Source organism: Micrasema longulum, unplaced genomic scaffold (genome assembly GCF_059751315.1).
Source record: "Micrasema longulum isolate JH-2025_06_02 unplaced genomic scaffold, ASM5975131v1 h1tg000271l, whole genome shotgun sequence".
NCBI classification, from domain to species: domain Eukaryota; kingdom Metazoa; phylum Arthropoda; class Insecta; order Trichoptera; family Brachycentridae; genus Micrasema; species Micrasema longulum.
Window position 1 is genome coordinate 1543126 of NW_028277475.1, and position 19228 is coordinate 1562353.

The following is a 19228-nucleotide window of genomic DNA, read 5'->3' on the forward strand; positions in this document are numbered from 1 at the left end:
CCCGATGCATGCAACGGTTATATTTTAGTTTCAAGCCAATTTAGTGGCAGAAGACATGATCTCTTATCATCATATAAGAAGATGACGAGTAAATGGATAAAAAGTAAGGGTTGAAGAAAATGTCACCATATATATGTGTTAGAAATGCAAGGCCATTGGTAGTTTATTGTAAGAAATGTATTCTACCGTATAATATGGTAGAATACGATAGAATACGGTAGAATACGATAGAATACGGTAGAAAACTAATAGTTTACGATACAAGTACAGTACGATCTTTAAGTGACCTATTATTAATCTTATCAATTATAAATAATTCTCAAATTTGCATTCTCCCCTGATTTCAACATTCGTAATCCTGTCACACATTTATTTATCAAATTCCTGGAATACGTGATTTTTTATTTCTTTATTTAACATGTTAGACATCATTTAAATTGTACACTGGTGGATTTATTGCCAAATGGCAACTTCTTCCAACCAACTGATGAAGATGATTTCACTAAATAAAGGTAAATTTAGTTAATTTAATTTAAGTTGTTTTATTATTTTTTTTATTTTAGTGTTCAAAAAACTTATATTTTTAAAAATACTAATGTTGTTGTATGATTTTACTATTATTATCTAGTTATTCTCAACTTTACTGTGTTATATTTATATTTAGAACATAATATTTTCTTATGATTATTGTTATATTTTATTTAGAGATGTTATGTTTCTTTTTTACTTTTTGTTTTTTGTAGTATATCTTCAGTATTTTTTTTAGTTTTAATTATTCTATTATTTCATACTACGTACTTCATGATTATTGTGCACTGCTGTGATTATTTCTGTATTATTTTTTTTTGTAAAAGGTTCTTTGAACCGTTGATGTATAAATAAATATGTACGAATCAAATTTTAGTTTGTAATGTATGAATTATTTGAAATAAATTAATTGAATAATTGAAATTGAATTGAATAATTGAATAATTGAATGTGTGTATCACTTTAAGACCGAAATGTTTTCGAACTTGGCATTTCAATTTTGGAGTTGATTTTGAAAGTATCGGATCTAGTTTACTAGTAGGTGGAAGTCTGACAGAATAGACAACCTTGACAGATCAAATGATTAATCTCCTTGTAAACGGTAATAAAAAACCGCCTTTGGATGTGTCTCGCGTTGAGAAACATTTTTCTATGTTTAAATATACGTACTTTGATGTTTCCCTAAGTTGTCATCAAGTAATTGTAAAACGTTATACACCGGAACCACCCTTTATACAGTTTAAAAAAGAAATTAAATAAAAAAAAATGCACGTTTATTTATCAATGCGTACTAGTAGAATAATAATTGGATGGTTTTATGCCAAAATGTGTTAAGCCACACCCTAACTAAGATAATTGATGTTTACCACAAACTAAAATAATTTGTTTAACGTCAGGCGCATTTTTCAAAAATACGATTAATAATTTAGCTTGGCTGTTATGTTTAATATATAAAAAGTACTTAATAGAACAAAAAAGGTGATAAAATATTTACATTTATAACTTTTTTAATATAAAGGCTCAACCAAAAAGTGGGATAATACATTTTTATAGAATATCTTATAAAAGAGTACCTTTGTAATAACAGTAACGCAAAAATGTTTTAAACAATGTTAATCGGTTTAAATGTAGAACTATCAACATGATATTTTTTTAAGTGAAAAAACTGAAATAAATGCTTCATGTACTAAATTAGACGTTAAAAATGCCTTGGTATTAACTATCAATATGAATCCCCAAATTACAAAAAGTTACCTGCCGTTTGTAATAAACAAAACTTGTCGGTAATTCTGGGAAAGAAAGCGTCTATTGGGGGTTAACACATTTTTGCAATATTGTTATTACGTTAGCCACACATTGATCTTAATTCGCAACAATACATAAAGCATCTTTTTTATTTTAAAATGTTTTATTTGGTCTGAAATAAGTACAAACATTATAAAACATGAAAACCCTAATATTAACTTCAATCTGATCATTGAACAATATATTAATCATCAATATTTATAAACTAAACACGGTTAAAATCTACATTTAGTTGAAGATTGCGATAAAAATTACAAAGAGCTAAAAATTAATTTTGTAGAACCGATACATTATTTTATTTTATTGGAAAAAATAAAGAAATATTAGCGTTTTTATAATTTACCCAAATATTTAAATTTTGGTGGCTATTATTAACGAGTGGTAAATAACTCACTATAAGGAAACGGAAATCAGATTGGGGTAGAGTGGGGTTCGAACTCTGATCCGTGCATAACAAAAATACATGAAAAAATAAAATATATAATAAATAAATACACAATTAAAAATTGAAAAATTATGAAACAAAAAAACAAAATTGTTTAATGTATACAGGCACATATATATACATATATTACATATACATATGTACATAATAAACGTACATTTACATGACATGAGTTACATATTATGATTTGATAATGTTTAATAAGATATCTTTCAAAATTATAAAAAATGTCTCCCATGGCACAGGACACCCATCTTTTATGTAAAAATGTTTATACCTTCAACGTAAAAAAAGTAATATATAAATTGTAAAAGAACAAACAAATTTTTTACAAAATAAAACAATGTTTGAGTATGTCCAAATGCTTGCAGACTGGCTGGACTTCCTTCCTAGGGAGTTGTTCATCGTTGCCTAGTAGGTGATTTGGTTCAGCCGGATGAATCTCACTTACGTGATAAAGGTTTCAGCTCTTTTACTTCACAAAAGTCAACAGATGGAAGAGTTGAGGAAATGTGGATGTTCAAACATGGGCAGAATGGTGAATGTTACACAGCGTGTAAAGTGGCCTCTTAAACCAGCCAATGACAGGTCACAAGCCCTGTAAATGCCCAGACTTCCATATTCCCTTCTCAAAAATGTTTTCCCTCTCTGTTGAAATAAATTTTTAAAAATATATACTGAAATACATTTTATTATGAAAATACAGTAAATGCTAACTATGTAAGGAAGCTTTTCTTTCATTTATTCTGAAATGTTTCGCAATTTATTTCTTTCCGTAAATCTTTTGATTAATTATTAAAATGCTTCCTTCCTAATAGTGAGTCATTTATTACTCATTGAAAATGGCACTCGAAATGAAATATTTGAGTAAATTATAAGAACGCAAATATTTATTTTCCAATAAAAATAAAAATAAAATAAAAATCAACGAAATAAATCGTATAAAAAAAATACAACCAGTGGTACGATTTATCGCATCATCTAATTCGGTAATAAAATATTATTTATTTATTTATTCATATTTTTCGCTTACAAACTATAATTAATAATAAAAATAATGTGACCTCTCTGGGGTTTCCCGTGCCGAGGACACTTAACAATTTAGTTTTTTTAAATTACATTTGAGAATAAACAAAGAAGAACAAACATAATTAACAAATATTCAGACAGTTTTAAAAACAAGGTATTTATGTACATCTATATTATTTATATTACAAAACACACAATTAAAATAACAAAAATCTAACATAAGCTATACAGTTGTGGAGCAGTTGATTCAATATTGGTATGGGCAAATGAGACAATCCATTTTACTTCTACCTAGCTCCACTATCAATTTTTTTATGGCCTTTTTAAACATTTTCTCATTACTAATTGCTTTGATAGATAGTGGAAGTAGGTTGAAAACCTCGAAAACGTAATTAAAAATATATAAAATTAAATAAAAATTAGAGAAAAATAAATAAATCATTAATTAAGAGAGATCGAGAGATGTTTGGTTTTGTCGGGCGCCAGTTATTCGTAAAGAATAACAATTTGATTCAAGTTGCATTCAGTTTAATTATGTCAATGTGGAGGGGTAAGAAAGGAATAAAGATAAATTGTGGATATTAAATGTATTTAAAATAAATTATAAACAATAACTAACCTAACTTAGAATTAGCCTTAACCTACTTAAACCATAAACTTAAAATTAACCTTACGCCCTGATGCGGCGCGCGGCGTGGTGACGCGAAGGCGGCGTGGGTCCTTGGCGTGTGGCGTGGGCACAGGACGCGATGGGGCGGCGGTGTGGTGCATCGTAGGGGGAGGCAGCATCTGGCTGCGGCGACAAGGGTAGCTGGGACGGCGGCGTCCAGCTGCGGTGAGGTGTGCCGCGACGACGGTTCGTCATGAGCGGCGGCGTGGCTTCCTGTCCCATGGCGGGGCATGAGAAGTGACGTCGGGTGCGTGGAGGGACGCACGACGTGGGCGGCTCGTCATGAGCGCAGCGGCGTGGGCGCGTTGGCGCGTGGGCGCGTGGGCTGCGTCACCGTGGTGCGGCGACGTGAGCGCGTGGTTTGCGTCGTAGGCGACAGCGTTGGGGCTGCGGCGTCAGGGCTGGTTAGCCAGCGCGGTGGCTTCTTTCCTGGGCTGCGGACTGGGCTGCTGACTGGGCTGCTGACTGGGCCACGGGGATGGCAAGGCACCCGCCCGTGACCCTTAAGGACAACTGACGCAGGAGAAGAGAGTCCGGAGAGAGAGTTTTAGAGAAGAGAGTTCGTAGAAGAGAGTGTTTCCGTAGAAGAGAGTTTCCGTAGAAGAGAGTCCGGGAAGCGGGCGTCACGGTTTTTATCATCTTTAAGATGTCCCCCCTTCCCGGTTGGTCTCGTCGCTCTGATTGGCGGGCGCACGCTTCGGTTGGGGCGGTCTTCTTTTCCCGCCAAATTCCTTCTTTCCCGCCAAATGGTGTTCTTAAAATCTAACTTATTCTACTAAACTTAAATATTAAATTAACCTAGTCTTATAATTAACTTATGATAAGGATCGGAATAATCGGCAAGCGTGCACGAGAATATGTATGAAGGTAGAGGAAGCGAAGTCTATATGCCGAGATAGAGTGACGTGGCGTTCCATCCTCTCTACCTACTTTTACGGAGAAACGGCGTGATGGTTGCCGTTATAATTTTCATAAAAATTGTAAAATATAAATATTTTGTTCATGGAAATAAAGTGATTTGGATTTCATGGATTTTAAAATATAAATATTATTTTAAACTATTATTATTCGCGTTTTTAAAAGTGTCCTGAGCTTTACCAATATTTACATGTGGCCGGTTCTTGGGGGTACCTTCTCGGCAAGAACAATAGGCTCCCGATTGCCTGAGCGGACAGACTTTTATTACATAGCTTCAACGACCCCTGCGAAAGGCGCAATTCGAGTCATTGTTGCTTCATAAAAAATCTAACGGTATTTTTTTAAAGATAGACGCGTTCACAATAATTATTTTTATAAAAGAAATGATAGAATTGATGGATTTGGCACAGCGGTACTTTCGATCTATATCAAGGTTATAGATTTTAATTGAATAATACTCAAAATCCCTTTGTCCGAAAGTGGTATTAGTTTGTATTTGTTTAAGTTGTTTATGTGTTGAGGATCTAGTGATTATATTATTATTATTAATTTTAATATCGTTGGGGAAATTTTTGTGACGTTCACGTGGATTCAATTAGTCGTACAATATAACACCGATTGCGACTGAACGAATTGCAATGGATTCGTTATTTTTCTAGCCATTTCCTGTTTACGAACAGAACAGCGAAGAAAAAAACAGCGGCCATTGCGTAATCATGTCGAATCGTTGCATAATTAAATGTGGAGATGAAAAAATGCATTGTAGTCGGGATTCAATAGACACACAAGTACGAAACTTGGTGCGTTGTGAATTTGGTCTCACGCTTTGGGCGCCATCTAGTTGTGTAGAACATAGTTAACGTTTCTAAAACTTTAAAGATAACATTATTAAGGATTTCGGGGTTTATTTTGATACAAAATTAAATATTATTGTTATCAAAAACATTTTTTACTTTGTGGTATGACATTTTACACTTATTTGTTTATGAATTTGTATAAACCACTTTAATTTTTTTTTTACACTTCGACCGATTTTGAGGTTACTACCTCATCGTCAGGAATTTAACTAACTTATAATTACACGCGTTGCTATTCATATGATAAAATATTGTATGAAAGAGACAGAAAATTGAAAGAAAGAGAGAGAAAGAAGATAAAATAAATCATAACGACATATACAGATACGGTCATCCATAAATCTTCTAATCATCTTTTATCACATAAACACTCTGCTTTCCATTCAATGATACGTCGGCTTACTTCAATACCACTAAATAAAAATAATTTTGACTTAGAATTAAATACTATAAAGAGTATTGCTTTCAATAATGGCTATGAACTAAATTTAATTGACAATATTTTGAATAAAAAACTTAAATTAAACTATAGGAAAAAAATACTTATACAGTTCCCAAAATATTTCCAATAAAAATGAGAACTGGCGTAGAATTTTGTACATTAATTCATTTTCTAATAATATAGCAAAAATTTTACCTAACAATATTAGACCAGCTTTTTATACTAATAATAACATAGGTAAAATATTAACAAATTGTAAAGATAAGGATGATAAATTAAATCATTCGGGAATTTATAAATTATATTGTTTAAATTGCCCAAATTTCTATATCGGAAAAACTTCACGTAAATTTAAAGTTAGAATCAAAGAACATATAAGATGTCTGAGTAATAATAATTTTTCAGAATTCGCAAATCATCTTATATCCGAAAACCATGAATTTAATCAAGAAACGTGTGTGGAAATTTTGCATGTCAATAAAAATGGTTTTCGTTTAGATAATTTAGAACGATTAGAAATAAGTAAAGCTATTATTCAAAAACTTCAAATAATAAATAATCAATTAAATTTAAATTCGAGTCCTCTTTTAAAACTATTCCCGTGATGATTTATTTAATCTTCTTTCTCTCTCTTTCTTTCAATTTTCTGTCTCTTTCATACAATACTTTATTTTATAAATAGCAACGCGTGTAATTATAAGTTAGTTAAATTCCTGACGATAAGGCAGTAACCTCGAAACCGGTCGAAGTGTAATAAAAAAAATAAAAATCAGGTGTCACAAACAGTTGGCCCGCAGTACGGGGATACATAATTATATTAAAAGATCTTCTCACTATAAAACTTATATTTATTCAGGATGTGATGATAAACTTATGTATCTGTGTCAAACTCAACTCAAGACTTTTAGTCCCATGGAGTTGGGACTTACGTCTCAAAGAATGTGTAATAAACTACCATTAAGTAAATAAATAAACAAACCGTAAAATTTGGTCACCTCTCCCATTCGTAATATTCAATAATCGTAAATTTTGATGACAATTGTATCGTTTGTTATGATGAATAATAAATTTTAAAAACGTGAAGCACGCAAAATATACAAGTTGTAACCATGTAGTTGCGTGCGTGTGACAATTAAATCTGCATACATGTGGCTGTTCTCATTGAAATAATATTACAACTTAGGTACTCTTTGTTACATTGAAGGCGTAACACGCATCACGCAAGACCCATATTTATTTTACAATGTAAATATTGAATATAAGCATATAAATTTGTAAAAAGAAAAAATTGTTTATTTTGGAAAATAATGGGACAATTTATAAATGTAAATATTTTCATGTAAAATGTAAATATTTTCAATGTAAATATTGGCACTATAAAATTTTCGATTTCAATTTTTCGCGTTGCGTCGGCGTCGATAAAATAGCGACGCTACTAAAAGAAAAATAATATGTTAAAAGTGGCCACTTAAACCAGCCATTGACAGGTCATAAGCCCTGTAGATGCCTAGACTTCTATATTACCTTCTCTCAAATGTTCTTTATCTCTGTTGTAATGTGTTAATATAAACAGTTCCCCAGGGAGTTGAATCCAGTCCATGTCTACAAAAATTTGAACAATCTCAAAATATTATGGACAAAAATATATATTTATTTAACATTTATTGAGACACAAGTCCCAACTCTATGGAATCAAAGTCCCATGTTGAGTTGAGACGAACTTATGTATACGAGTACATTTTAAACACTCAATATACCACAATATTTGCTACATATAACAAAAAACATAATTTTAAAATACATGGCATATCAAATACAAAAAATAGTACGCAATAATAAAGTTAAAAATATTTAAAATACATCAAAAAATAAAAAATAAACTTAAATATAACCAACTGAAATATTTGAAAACCCATCAAGGATTTACTCACTCAAATCCCTCTCTCTAAGGAAAATCCAGACCTGTTTTTTTTTTTGGAAAATAGATTTAAGTCCTCAAGAGCTTAACACGCTCTTCCAACATATTAAATACTCTCGGTGCGATATAGAAAAGGTACCAGAAGTGTGCCAATGCTTCTTTAAAGGTAAAGCAGCCTCACATCCAGTACCCTCATGCACTGGAATAACTGTTCTGATGGATATGTTGGAGGACGCCGGAATATAATTCTAAGCAATAATTTCTGCGAAATTGTTAGAGGCTTTAAAATGGATTCCGCACCACCTCCCCAGCCTACAATAAGTCACAGTGGATTAAAGCAGAGGACACACTTTGAAGAGTGTCAATATCCAGCATTACTTTCATAGTCAAACATTTCGTCATGATTGTAGAACAACGACGCATGTGATTTTCATCAATTTTACAAGAGAGCAGTTTAATTAAACTTTTTGAAACTTTATGTCACAACTTAATAAGTACAAAAATATATCACTCGGTAGGTACATCGGTTAGTTATATATTATAAATTATTTTTAAACCTATAACTAAAAACTCCAATTTCCCTTTTCAAAATTAAGCATAAAAGAAAGCCGATTTCGCATTTTTCGTGTATCCGTCGTTATTCTACGATCACGATGAACTTAACTAATGTTAGTAAATATTAATGTAAGACCCATAGAATTAAGAATAGTCCAGAAGGAGCGTAGAATCATATTTGAATACATCGGCCTGTGTCCAATAATTCCCCCACTTAGACCCACTTTCGCCGCGCGCATTCTCGAAGTCGCCGCGTAATGTTGCACGATGGGAAAAAATATAATCAAAACGCAAATGTAAGGTAAAAAAAAGCAACCTGTTAATTTCTCTAAAATTTTATTGTGCACGCGGAAACATTGATTGACACAACAGAGTAGATAAGTAAAGGGTCATTTAATAAGAGTAATTGAATTAATGAGCTTTGAACCTAAAATTTAAAACAAATTTTATTTTACATAAAACGGATATTTTTATATCATGTTTCGTAAATATTAAGGTAATGGTGAAGGTTTAAGTGTATTTTAGAATTTCCTAGTTAGTGTGGTGAGCATCTTTTTTTTAAATTTTTTTTTTTATTGAAAAAGAAATATTTGCGTTCTTATGACTAACCCAGATATTTAATTTTGAGGGCCATTTTTAACGAATTGTAAATAAGTTGAAAATGGAAATCAAGTTGGGGTAAAGTAGGATCCGAGACACTAGCCACGGGACCACAACCCGATCTTAACAAAGAGGCGGGTATGTCTCGAAACCGGTAGAAATAAAAAGTCGGTAAATGGTTAGATATTAATTTTTGTGGCAAATATTTTTATCCGTAAGGTTACAATCTGTAATTCCGCGTAAAATTTCATTCGACTCTCGTCAGAGCGTCTGCTTTCTTTCGTTTTTTTTATTTATTATTTAAGGTCAAATGCCAACTGACCTGTGACCCAATATATAAAATGTATGCGTGTTATATAAACGTTCTCATTATAATTGTTAATAAAATAAAACGAATTCCAGTATGAATTTGCAACTGATATTTATTTCCCATACTGATAAAAAAAACCCCATCGAACCTTATTTATGTTCAAACTAACATAGAAATCACTTCTAAACTGTAAGAAAAAAAATAATGTTATAACATCTGATAGATTTAAGTCAGGTTTTAGAGGACATTTTATAACTATGATTTCTGCGAAATGTCAATAATTTTTTCTCTAATATCTACACGTATAGTGGCAAACAGTATGAAGAAGAAGGTTTATGAAAAATGTTAATAGATTTTCATACAAATCACCAAACTCATGGTGAAAAGTACGAAGAAAGCAGCACGCAGAGTTATACGAAAAAAAAACGCTACATGAAATTGAAATTTGAAAATAAAAATATATTCATGTCTTTATTCTTACTAAACGAGATCTTACACCCTTTTCAGGGTTAATTACTATTATGATAATTATACCATTATTAATCAATGATTTATTTATTTTCAGAAGTATTCCGTGATCGGCCTTTACTGAATAAAAGAGACAACAATTCAGCTTCAAAAATGGATTCAGAAAGGTAAGTAAAATATAATTTTTGCACTATTATTTACATAATTTTTAGTTCTAAATCATCCAAATAATAGTATATTTGATTTATTTACGCTAGTTCGCCTGGTGGTCAATTAAATAACCAGTAGCTCAATCACTAATAACTATCGACGTGCTTAAAAACATGCAAAGCATTTGAGTGATCACAATGAACAATAATGAACAGGCTTAAGTTATTTTTTTTATTTATTTATTTATTTAACTTTTTGTACATAATGTTATTTGTACATTGGCGGGCTTATTGCCAAATGGCAATTTCTTCCAACCAACCAATAAAATAAAAGTTTTATTTTTATAATTCAAGTTACAGAACATATTCAATAGAAAAGAAAAAAAATATTAAAAAGTTAAAAATATATAAAAATAGAAATAAACGTATTTGTTTATAAATTACCTTAAATCAAAACTATTACTCAATGGGAAAAAGGAAAAAAGCGGAAAGAGGAAAAAGGAAAGGAGGAGAGATTAAGGAAGAGAAAGGAGATGTTTCTTTAGACGTGATTTAAACAGAGATAATGTAGTAACATCTTTGATGGTGGATGGGAGATGATTCCACAGTCGAGCCGCATGGACACTATATGAGTTAGAGAAGAAAGAGGAATTGTGTATGGGTATTAAGAGAGTGCCTTGAGAATGAGAACGAAGAGGTAAACCATGAACTGATAAGCGTTGAATATTTTCACACAGGTATATAGGAGCGTTAGGACTATGAAGTATATTAAACAGAAGTGAGAGGGAGTGATGGTTATCGCAGTCACAAGTCAGCGCGTGTGTAATCTCTAAGTCAACGTTCCTGTCGGTTTTTTCTTTTGTTTTCCTCGTAAATAAATACAGTTCATTGGCAAAAAATCGGCGTTTACTATAAAAAATAATACAATATATTACATTTGCAAAATAGTAAGGAGTATCTAATACAAAAAAGTGAACAAAAAATTAAAAATTACTACGGCGACTGTCTTTCTTGACATTTGGATTGTCAACCGACGGCTAAATGCAATAAATAGCGTGATAAATAATAAATAAATAAATAAAAATATCAGTTTTTGAATATTTCCCATGTTTACACCGGAGAAATTCAAATATGTGATTGCGCAGCAGGATTATACGTCGCGAAACGTAAATATTTTGACATTTAATATTAGGTGTTCACGGATGTTCCATTGTGTCCGCGCACACGATAAACAACCATGGTGAGAAATTGTAATCGCGTCGCTTATTAGCACGTTGATAGTTATTTGTGATTGAGCTACTGCACGTTTACCTACCGAAATATTCATTTAAAGGTGTTTTTACACCTATATATTTTATTGTCCTCGGATTAGCACCCGGAGTAAAAAACTGATCACTATCATGTCACAAAAATGATCAAAATACTTTGGGATTGGTGCACCAATGTGGTGCCCTGTGTGTGAAAAGGGTATAATGGATTTTAAATAAAATATTTCATTACTCCTGGACCGGTGCCTGAAGTGTAAGATTGATCACCTTACCTCCATGCAGATGATCGAGATACGCTGCATTTGGTGTTTTGATTGGGTGTCCTAAGGACTATTCGGTACGAATAAGGGTACAATAATGTAGAGGTCTAAATCTTTGTAAAAGAGTTTTAGATTTTACTTTCTCATATAATTTTGACTCTAGAGTGGCTGAGATGTCACACTAGTTTTCATAGAATACAAGACTCGATATGTCTCAATTTTTTTTTAATACACAGCTTTTTAATACGAAAAATATTTATCCTTGCTATTTGAAGAATGAATGTGACGTCAAAACAGCAATAAATCCGTATAGTACTTACATTTATATTTTTTTGTTTGTTTTTTATTGTTTTTTGAAATTTTTACATATTTGTAAATTTGGATTTTAGGCCGGAGCGTTCTTAACAATTTTTATATTTTTTTTTCTTTCTCAAAGAATGTAAAAACATGAACATAAAATATAAAAGGAAAAATAATGAAACCCACTAAATCATGAAACCGGCTTGTCAGCAGGTTTCTTATTTTTCCTTTACAAAGAGAAACGTTAGAGAAATTATATAAATTTAAAAAGTATCCAGGCAGCAGCAAGGCTTATTACGGGAGTAAAAAATATTCTCACATCTCACAACATATTGGAGATTTGCACTGGTTAAAAAGCCCAAAGAGAACAAAATACAAGCTGTGCTAGACAGTATTCAAATCCCTTCATGAAATGGCTCCAAAATACCTATCGGACCTTTGTATTAGGGAAAATACATGTCAAAGAAAATCTACTCTTAGGTCAGCATTTGATTCAGGAAGAGGAAAACTTTCCTAAATCCGGCGCTCCCCAAACACTAGATTTGAAGATCGTGCTTTTGCTGCCGCCAGCCCCTCCGCCTGGAACCAATTGCCTTCAAACTTACGAATCATCGACAGTCCCAGTCAGTTCAGATCCCAACTAAAATCCCACTTCTTTAGACTATCATACCCTCAATTTTAAATCTGGAAAAATGATACATCACTTAAGTTTAGTTAGAATGTAAGTTTAGAAATACAATTGTAAAGCGCCCTTGAGGTGATTTTTTACAAAAATGGCGCTATATACATCAGCCAATTATTATTATTATTATTATTATTAACATTATTAAGAACTAAGAGCATACCTAATTTTCACACAAAATTTATTTATTAAAACGAAAATAGATGACATTAAATGATAATCAATATAAAGCTTTGTTACACATTAACCATTTAATTATTTTTTTCTTAAAAGCTTTTTCAACATTTAAAAAAAAATCATTTTAGGAATCTTATTAAAAATTTTAGTAATTGTATAATGAAGTGTTCTTTGGCCATACTTGTTTACAAACCTCGGTACTGACAAGCTTTCAAGTTGTGCTAGCCTTGTATTATGTGAATGTAAATGCCTTTTCTGGTAGTTACTATCAAATCGGTATCTAGCAACAAATTTGAGCCATAGAATAGCATTTACGGACAGGCACCCTTGCTTTTTAAAAAGTTCGGGTACCTCTTCCTTATTAACTCTAGGTTTGTAAAGATAAATTTTTTTAATGTTGGTTTTACAAGAAAGGCCCCAACTGGTAATACCGATCGATAAGGTGGTTGATAGGTTTTCTCATTAAGGTTTTAAAAAATTAGATAATTTTTGATAATCATTATTTAATAAGTCCACTAATATTCACTACGCATTGGCACATGCATACAATACTCACACACTCATATACAAATAACACACACTCATATATATACAAGTACTTAGCATAAATATTATTATGTTATGGTAAAAGTTATCCTCATAATGTAATTAAGACACATTTTATATATATATTTCTACCGACATATTGAAACCATTGTATAAATTCTATGATGTGTTTTGTTTTTATGAGAAAAATAAAATAAAATAAGCGAGAGCACGAATATAATACTCATAACAAGAAAGACAGAGACGCTCTTCTGTGGCCGGTGTTTGTATGAAAGAGATTCAAGAGACTATTGGCTATGAGCGGGGGTGCACGCAAATAAGATGCCCGGCGTATTTACAATTTACAATTTTAAATTTATTTTGATTTAAGAGGGCTGAATCACATTTTTGTTGTTATTAATTATGGAAGAGGAGTTATTAAATAGGATGCATCCATGTTTTTTTTCCAAGTGCCCCAACTTCAGAATATTCCGTCTTTTGCTTGAGGCAACACCATGTTACATTACCGCGCGCAAAGGAAGCTTTTAGCGCAGCCATTTAAGAGTTAAAATTTATAGACTAATATTATTAATTTATGTTTTGTAAAAAGTGACCTTATTGTTTTGTTCCCATAACGGCTGACTCGATCATTGTTTCAAAATTTGATTAAAATTACTGTCATCAATATAAATGATTAATCGATAACATAACTAAATAGCTTTGATAACAGATTTTATTGTATGAACATCTAATTAAACATCTATTATAACATTACAATCTCTTTCACAATTTATATCATTAACTCATTCGAACCCGATGCTGTATTTCAATCGCAATACATTGGAAATAATTTGAATTAATACATTTACATGAAGACGTATTAATTGCACGCTTTAGGCGCAAGTCAAGGGCCATTTTTTTTAAATTTAATTTATTTTTAATTACTATAATAATAGAACATAATATAATGCATGAACAAGATACTATACAACAATGTTTGAGTATGTCCAAATGCTTGCAGACTGGCTGGATTTCCTCCCTAGGGAGTTGTTCGTATTTAAATTTATTTCAACAGAGAGGGAAAAAGTTTTCGAGAAGGGAATATGGAAGTCTAGGCATTTACAGGGCTTATGACCTGTCATTGGCTGGTTTAAGTGGCCACTTTACACGCTGTGTAACATTCACCATTCTGCCCATGTTTGAACATCCACATTTCCTCAACTCTTCCAGTGTAAAGTGGCCACTTAAACCAGCCAATGACAGGTCATAAGCCCTGTAAATGCCTAGACCTCCATATTCCCTTCTCGAAAACTTTTTCCCTCTCTGTTGAAATAAATTTAAAAGATATTATACTCCCAGGAGTTATAAAAAAACTCATTTGGGACCGAGCACAAAAAGAAAACATTTTTGTGAGAATACTTAATATCAGTTAATACAATCCTAAACAGCAAGAAAACATAATATAAAAAACAAAAAACACAACACAGCATTATATACACCTTTTATAAAAATTATATTAAAGACTATCACTACCAAAAAGATGTAAGTAATATTTTCAGTTGCGACACTTTTAGATTTGCCATTCGTCTCTTTGTTTTATTATTATTATGACATTAAGAAAGGGTCTCTGAGATGGTTTGGTCACGTAGAACGAATGGACGACGAAAGAATGGTAAAACAAGTATATATGGCAAAAAAAACGGCAACGTGAGACGAGGACGACCAAGGAAGACGTGGCATGATCAGATAAACCAAAATCTTAAGTCTGGTCATGTCAAAAGCAGACAGAACCGAAGGGTATGTATGACAAGATGTATGAATGTGGAGGAAGCTAGGAATGTATGCCGGGATAGACGTGTGTGGCGGTCCATTCTCTCTGCCTACCATTACGGGGAAATAGCGTGATGGTAGTAGTAGTAGTAATAGTAGTACATAAAAATAATATAATACATATATATAATATAATATAATATAATATAAATAATAAGTGACTCGCTTACAGTCTGTATTGAATGCCGCAGCGAGATTTATTTTTGGAATCTCTAAGTTCAGTCATATCACTACACTACTTCGGGAATTACACTGGCTACGTGGCTACGCTTTCCACAGAAGGTGGAATACAAACTCTTTTGGCTGATGTATAAGTCACTACACGACTCCGCTCCAGAATATCTACAGTAACTCTGCATTCCAGATGTCTAACGCTTAGATCAGCTACATCAACGTCGAGAGGAAAAGTTATTATACCTCTACGCAAACAGCGCACTAAATTCGGCGAACGCGCATTTGCGGTCGCAGACTCTACGGCATGGAATCCTCTGCCAGCAGTGGTGCGAAACTGTAAGAGTGAAGTGATGTTTCGGAAAAAACTTAAAATCCACTTTTTCTATAAATCATTTAATTCACATCGTGGTTTAATATTCCGAAAGGAGTCAAACAGGGATGTGTAATGTCACCATGGTTGTTCAACATATACATCGATAACTGTATGGAAGAACTGAAAGATTTAAGAATGGGAGCAAAAATGAGTGGTATAACTGTTAACTGTCTTCTGTATGCGGATGATGCCGTGCTTGTTGCTAGCAGCAAAGAAGACCTTCAATTCTTGGTAACAAAAGTCTACGATGTATGCAAGAAAAACGATTTGCTTATGAATGTTGATAAATCGAAAGTGATGGTTTTTGAAAGGGATGAAAATATAACTAAATGTGAGATCAGCGTGAACGGAGATATTCTGAATCAGGTAGAAGAATTTGTGTACCTGGGAAGTATGTTTACTAGGGACGGAAAGGCCGAGAAAGAAATAAGCCAAGGAACTAGCCGATTACTCTAGCTTATTTCTTCATACAAATAAATGTAATATATTTTGAACATATTAAACCCAGTGGCGAGATTTTTTTTCTAGATTTAACTTGCAGATTACACAAATTCTTTGAAGATTCTCGATTTGAAAAACCGTATTTCAAAAATTTTTTCTTTAGGACAATTTTTCTTTAAGATGATACTTTTGACATATGACTCGTAACATATGTGGCGCTCGACGCGGCCGTTTTTGGCATTATTCATTTCTAGAACGAATCGGCCAGTTGACAGTTCAAATTTCAATCGTAATGAGAATACCTAATACTGACTGAATTCATTGTGCTATTTTTCATAATTTTTTATAAAAGTTATGTGTTAAACTAATGGATAAAAAAGCTACACAAAGTAATATATTACCAAGTTACGTCGTTTGAGTTGATTTCACATATGAGTTGTTGTATCACACATAAGCACAGAAAAAATAGCAATTTATAGTATTATATCACTAACATTATATTGTGTATCTAATATGAAGGTACAAATAAATGTTTTTTTTTATAGCTTACTTGTAAATAAAATTACCGTTCGCCACTGCTATGTAGGTGGTTAATCCATAACACTTCCACAATCCCCTTAATGTCCATGTTTTTTAAAATAATTTAGAAGTAATATATGTATTTAAATTTAGCAAACAATTGAAAAGAAAACAGAACAAGTAGGAATATACAAATTATAAAAATAAAGAACCGTAAACACCAAAAACTTTTTTTTGTATTGAGGTCGTAAAATCTATACCAAGGCCAGGTCTTTAATGTTTAGCCCTTTATTCATGTCCCGCGGTTTGTCGCAATACCACATCTCCGAATAATTATCGTGCGATCCAAAGGCCTTTTGTCGTACGCATCCAATATGGAGACGACAAAACAGTCCATTGTTGTCCGATTCCTATCCCGAAAAGTGACTCGACAGATTCCCAAAACGACCGTCCTTGCGGGTCCATAAATGAAAATATAAATTAAGGCACTGGACCCTATGACTGATGCCTTCCCATGATTTAATATTTCCATCTAGTTTTGCAAAGGACAAACAAACCTATCAGAATCTTGTTTTGAAGGACCAGGGCGTATATACTCCCTCGCATAGTAATGAGACTCCCGGACGAAATAAAGAATAGTGATATAAATAAAAACAAAGTTAAATTGGTTTTAAAAATCTTTTTCTTAAATTCTAAGTTTAGTGGGTAAAAAAAAAAACAAAAAAAAAAAAAAATGGGGAAACCACACAATTTAAAACAGTGTCAAAAAAAGTGTTTGTTTATTATTTTTTATATATTTTGTTATCAAAAAAGACTTGATTTACTTGTATTTAATTTTTTTAAACTTTTATTTTATTGATATATTTAAGATTTTTTATATTTTATGTAAACATTATATTGTGTTACCAAAATGTTTAAAGAGAGAAATCCCTGCAAAAAAACTGCTTTTGCAGTTTGGCGGGAATTAAAAAAAAATGTTTAGACGAATGCTTATGTGAAAAAAAATTCAATAAAAAAATAAATAAATAAAGACATAGATACCAATTGGAAATGACTTTTTAGTCTTCCGAAATTGCATACGTAAACATTATATCGTGGGTATACTGGCAAAAAACGTCAACTCGAAAATATGCGGATTCGACTTCGGGAACTTCGGGATTTAAACCGGCTACGTTTTCCACAGAGGGTCGAATACAAAATCTGTTGGCTTATGCATAAGCCACTGCACAGCTCTGCTCCGGAATATCTAAGGGAACTATGCATTCCAGATGAACTAGCTGACAGGCGTCTCACGCTTAGATCAGCTACGTCTACGGCAAGAGGAAAAGTTATTATACCTCTACGCAAACAGTGCACTAAATTTAGTGAACGCACATTTGCGGTCGCAGGCCCTATGCCATGGAATGCTCTCCCAGCAGAGGTGCGAGGCTATGAAAGTGAAGTAATGTTTCGGAAAAACTTAAAACCCACTTGTTCTCTAAATCATTTGAATAAATCCGTAGCATTTGACAACAAAATAAATTGTTTTAATTAAATTACAAATATAAAAGCTTCAATAAAATGTATTTAACTATAGAATCACTATGCAAAGCGCCCTTGAGGTATCATATTACAAAAATGGCGCTGTATAAGTTATCCATAATAAAAATGCAACTTTGTAAGGTTTTTAACACTCTACAAATTGGCAAAATACACTAAGTCATTAAATTTCATAAATTTTATGTTTCAAAAATAAATTTATGGTTAAAAATATTTCAGTCGTATACCCGGTATTTCATTCAGGCTTAAAGTTTTAAATAACTTAATATTTACTAAATATAAAATTAAGAAACGTAAAAATTCAAAACAAGTTCTTAAATGAGCATTTTACATCTAACTATATTTAAATAAAGTGTAAAAGAATAAAATTGGAACAAAACTTAAATGCTTGATTTCTCAAAACAGGGATTTGAGAGATAACGTTTTTTGCCAGTAAACCCATGATATTTTCGTAAAGATAACTTTATCTCTACAACTGATTTCTTTATATGAACAGCATAAAAAAGGAACCATATTACAGAGACGTATTTAAGAATAGAGATTCTATTAATATGTTTGTTCTCTAGTAAAAATGACACCAGAAGAGATTTAGTCATTAAATTTAAAGTAAAAAGAATTGTCTGTTTTATTTTGTGGTTTTATTCAAAGTTATTTATTTTGCGCCAATAATTATTGAAAGCATTATTGTCTTCTTTCAGTTTGACACAGACATTAATATTTTAGATTATCTAAAGAATTTTGTTATTATCGGCGAAAATCGTATTGAAAAGAAGAGGGCTCAAGTAAGCACCAATTGACTATTTCATGTGAAATTATTGATTCTGAAACTATGTTTCCTCTAGGAGAGGTCTAGATGAGGTAGAATTATGTTCCGGCTTCATGGGACGTAAGTCTTGTGTTCACTTGGACAATATCAAAGAAATGAAGACAATTGTTGTTTATGATT

General features: G+C 32.1%; 1 protein-coding gene across 2 annotated transcripts in view; it reads left to right on the forward strand.

The window, feature by feature from the left end:
* Positions 1–19228, forward strand: part of LOC148283028 (uncharacterized) — a 358248-nt gene that overhangs the window by 90449 nt on the left and 248571 nt on the right. Inside the window, exon 3 of one of the 2 annotated variants that reach the window (XM_088224213.1) lies at positions 10143–10212. In XM_088224213.1, the coding sequence (XP_088080339.1) occupies positions 10199–10212 (14 nt within the window). In that variant the 5' untranslated portion in view covers positions 10143–10198. The remainder of the gene's footprint in view (positions 1–10142; positions 10213–19228) is intronic. The other variant, XM_088224214.1, reaches the window with a different exon arrangement.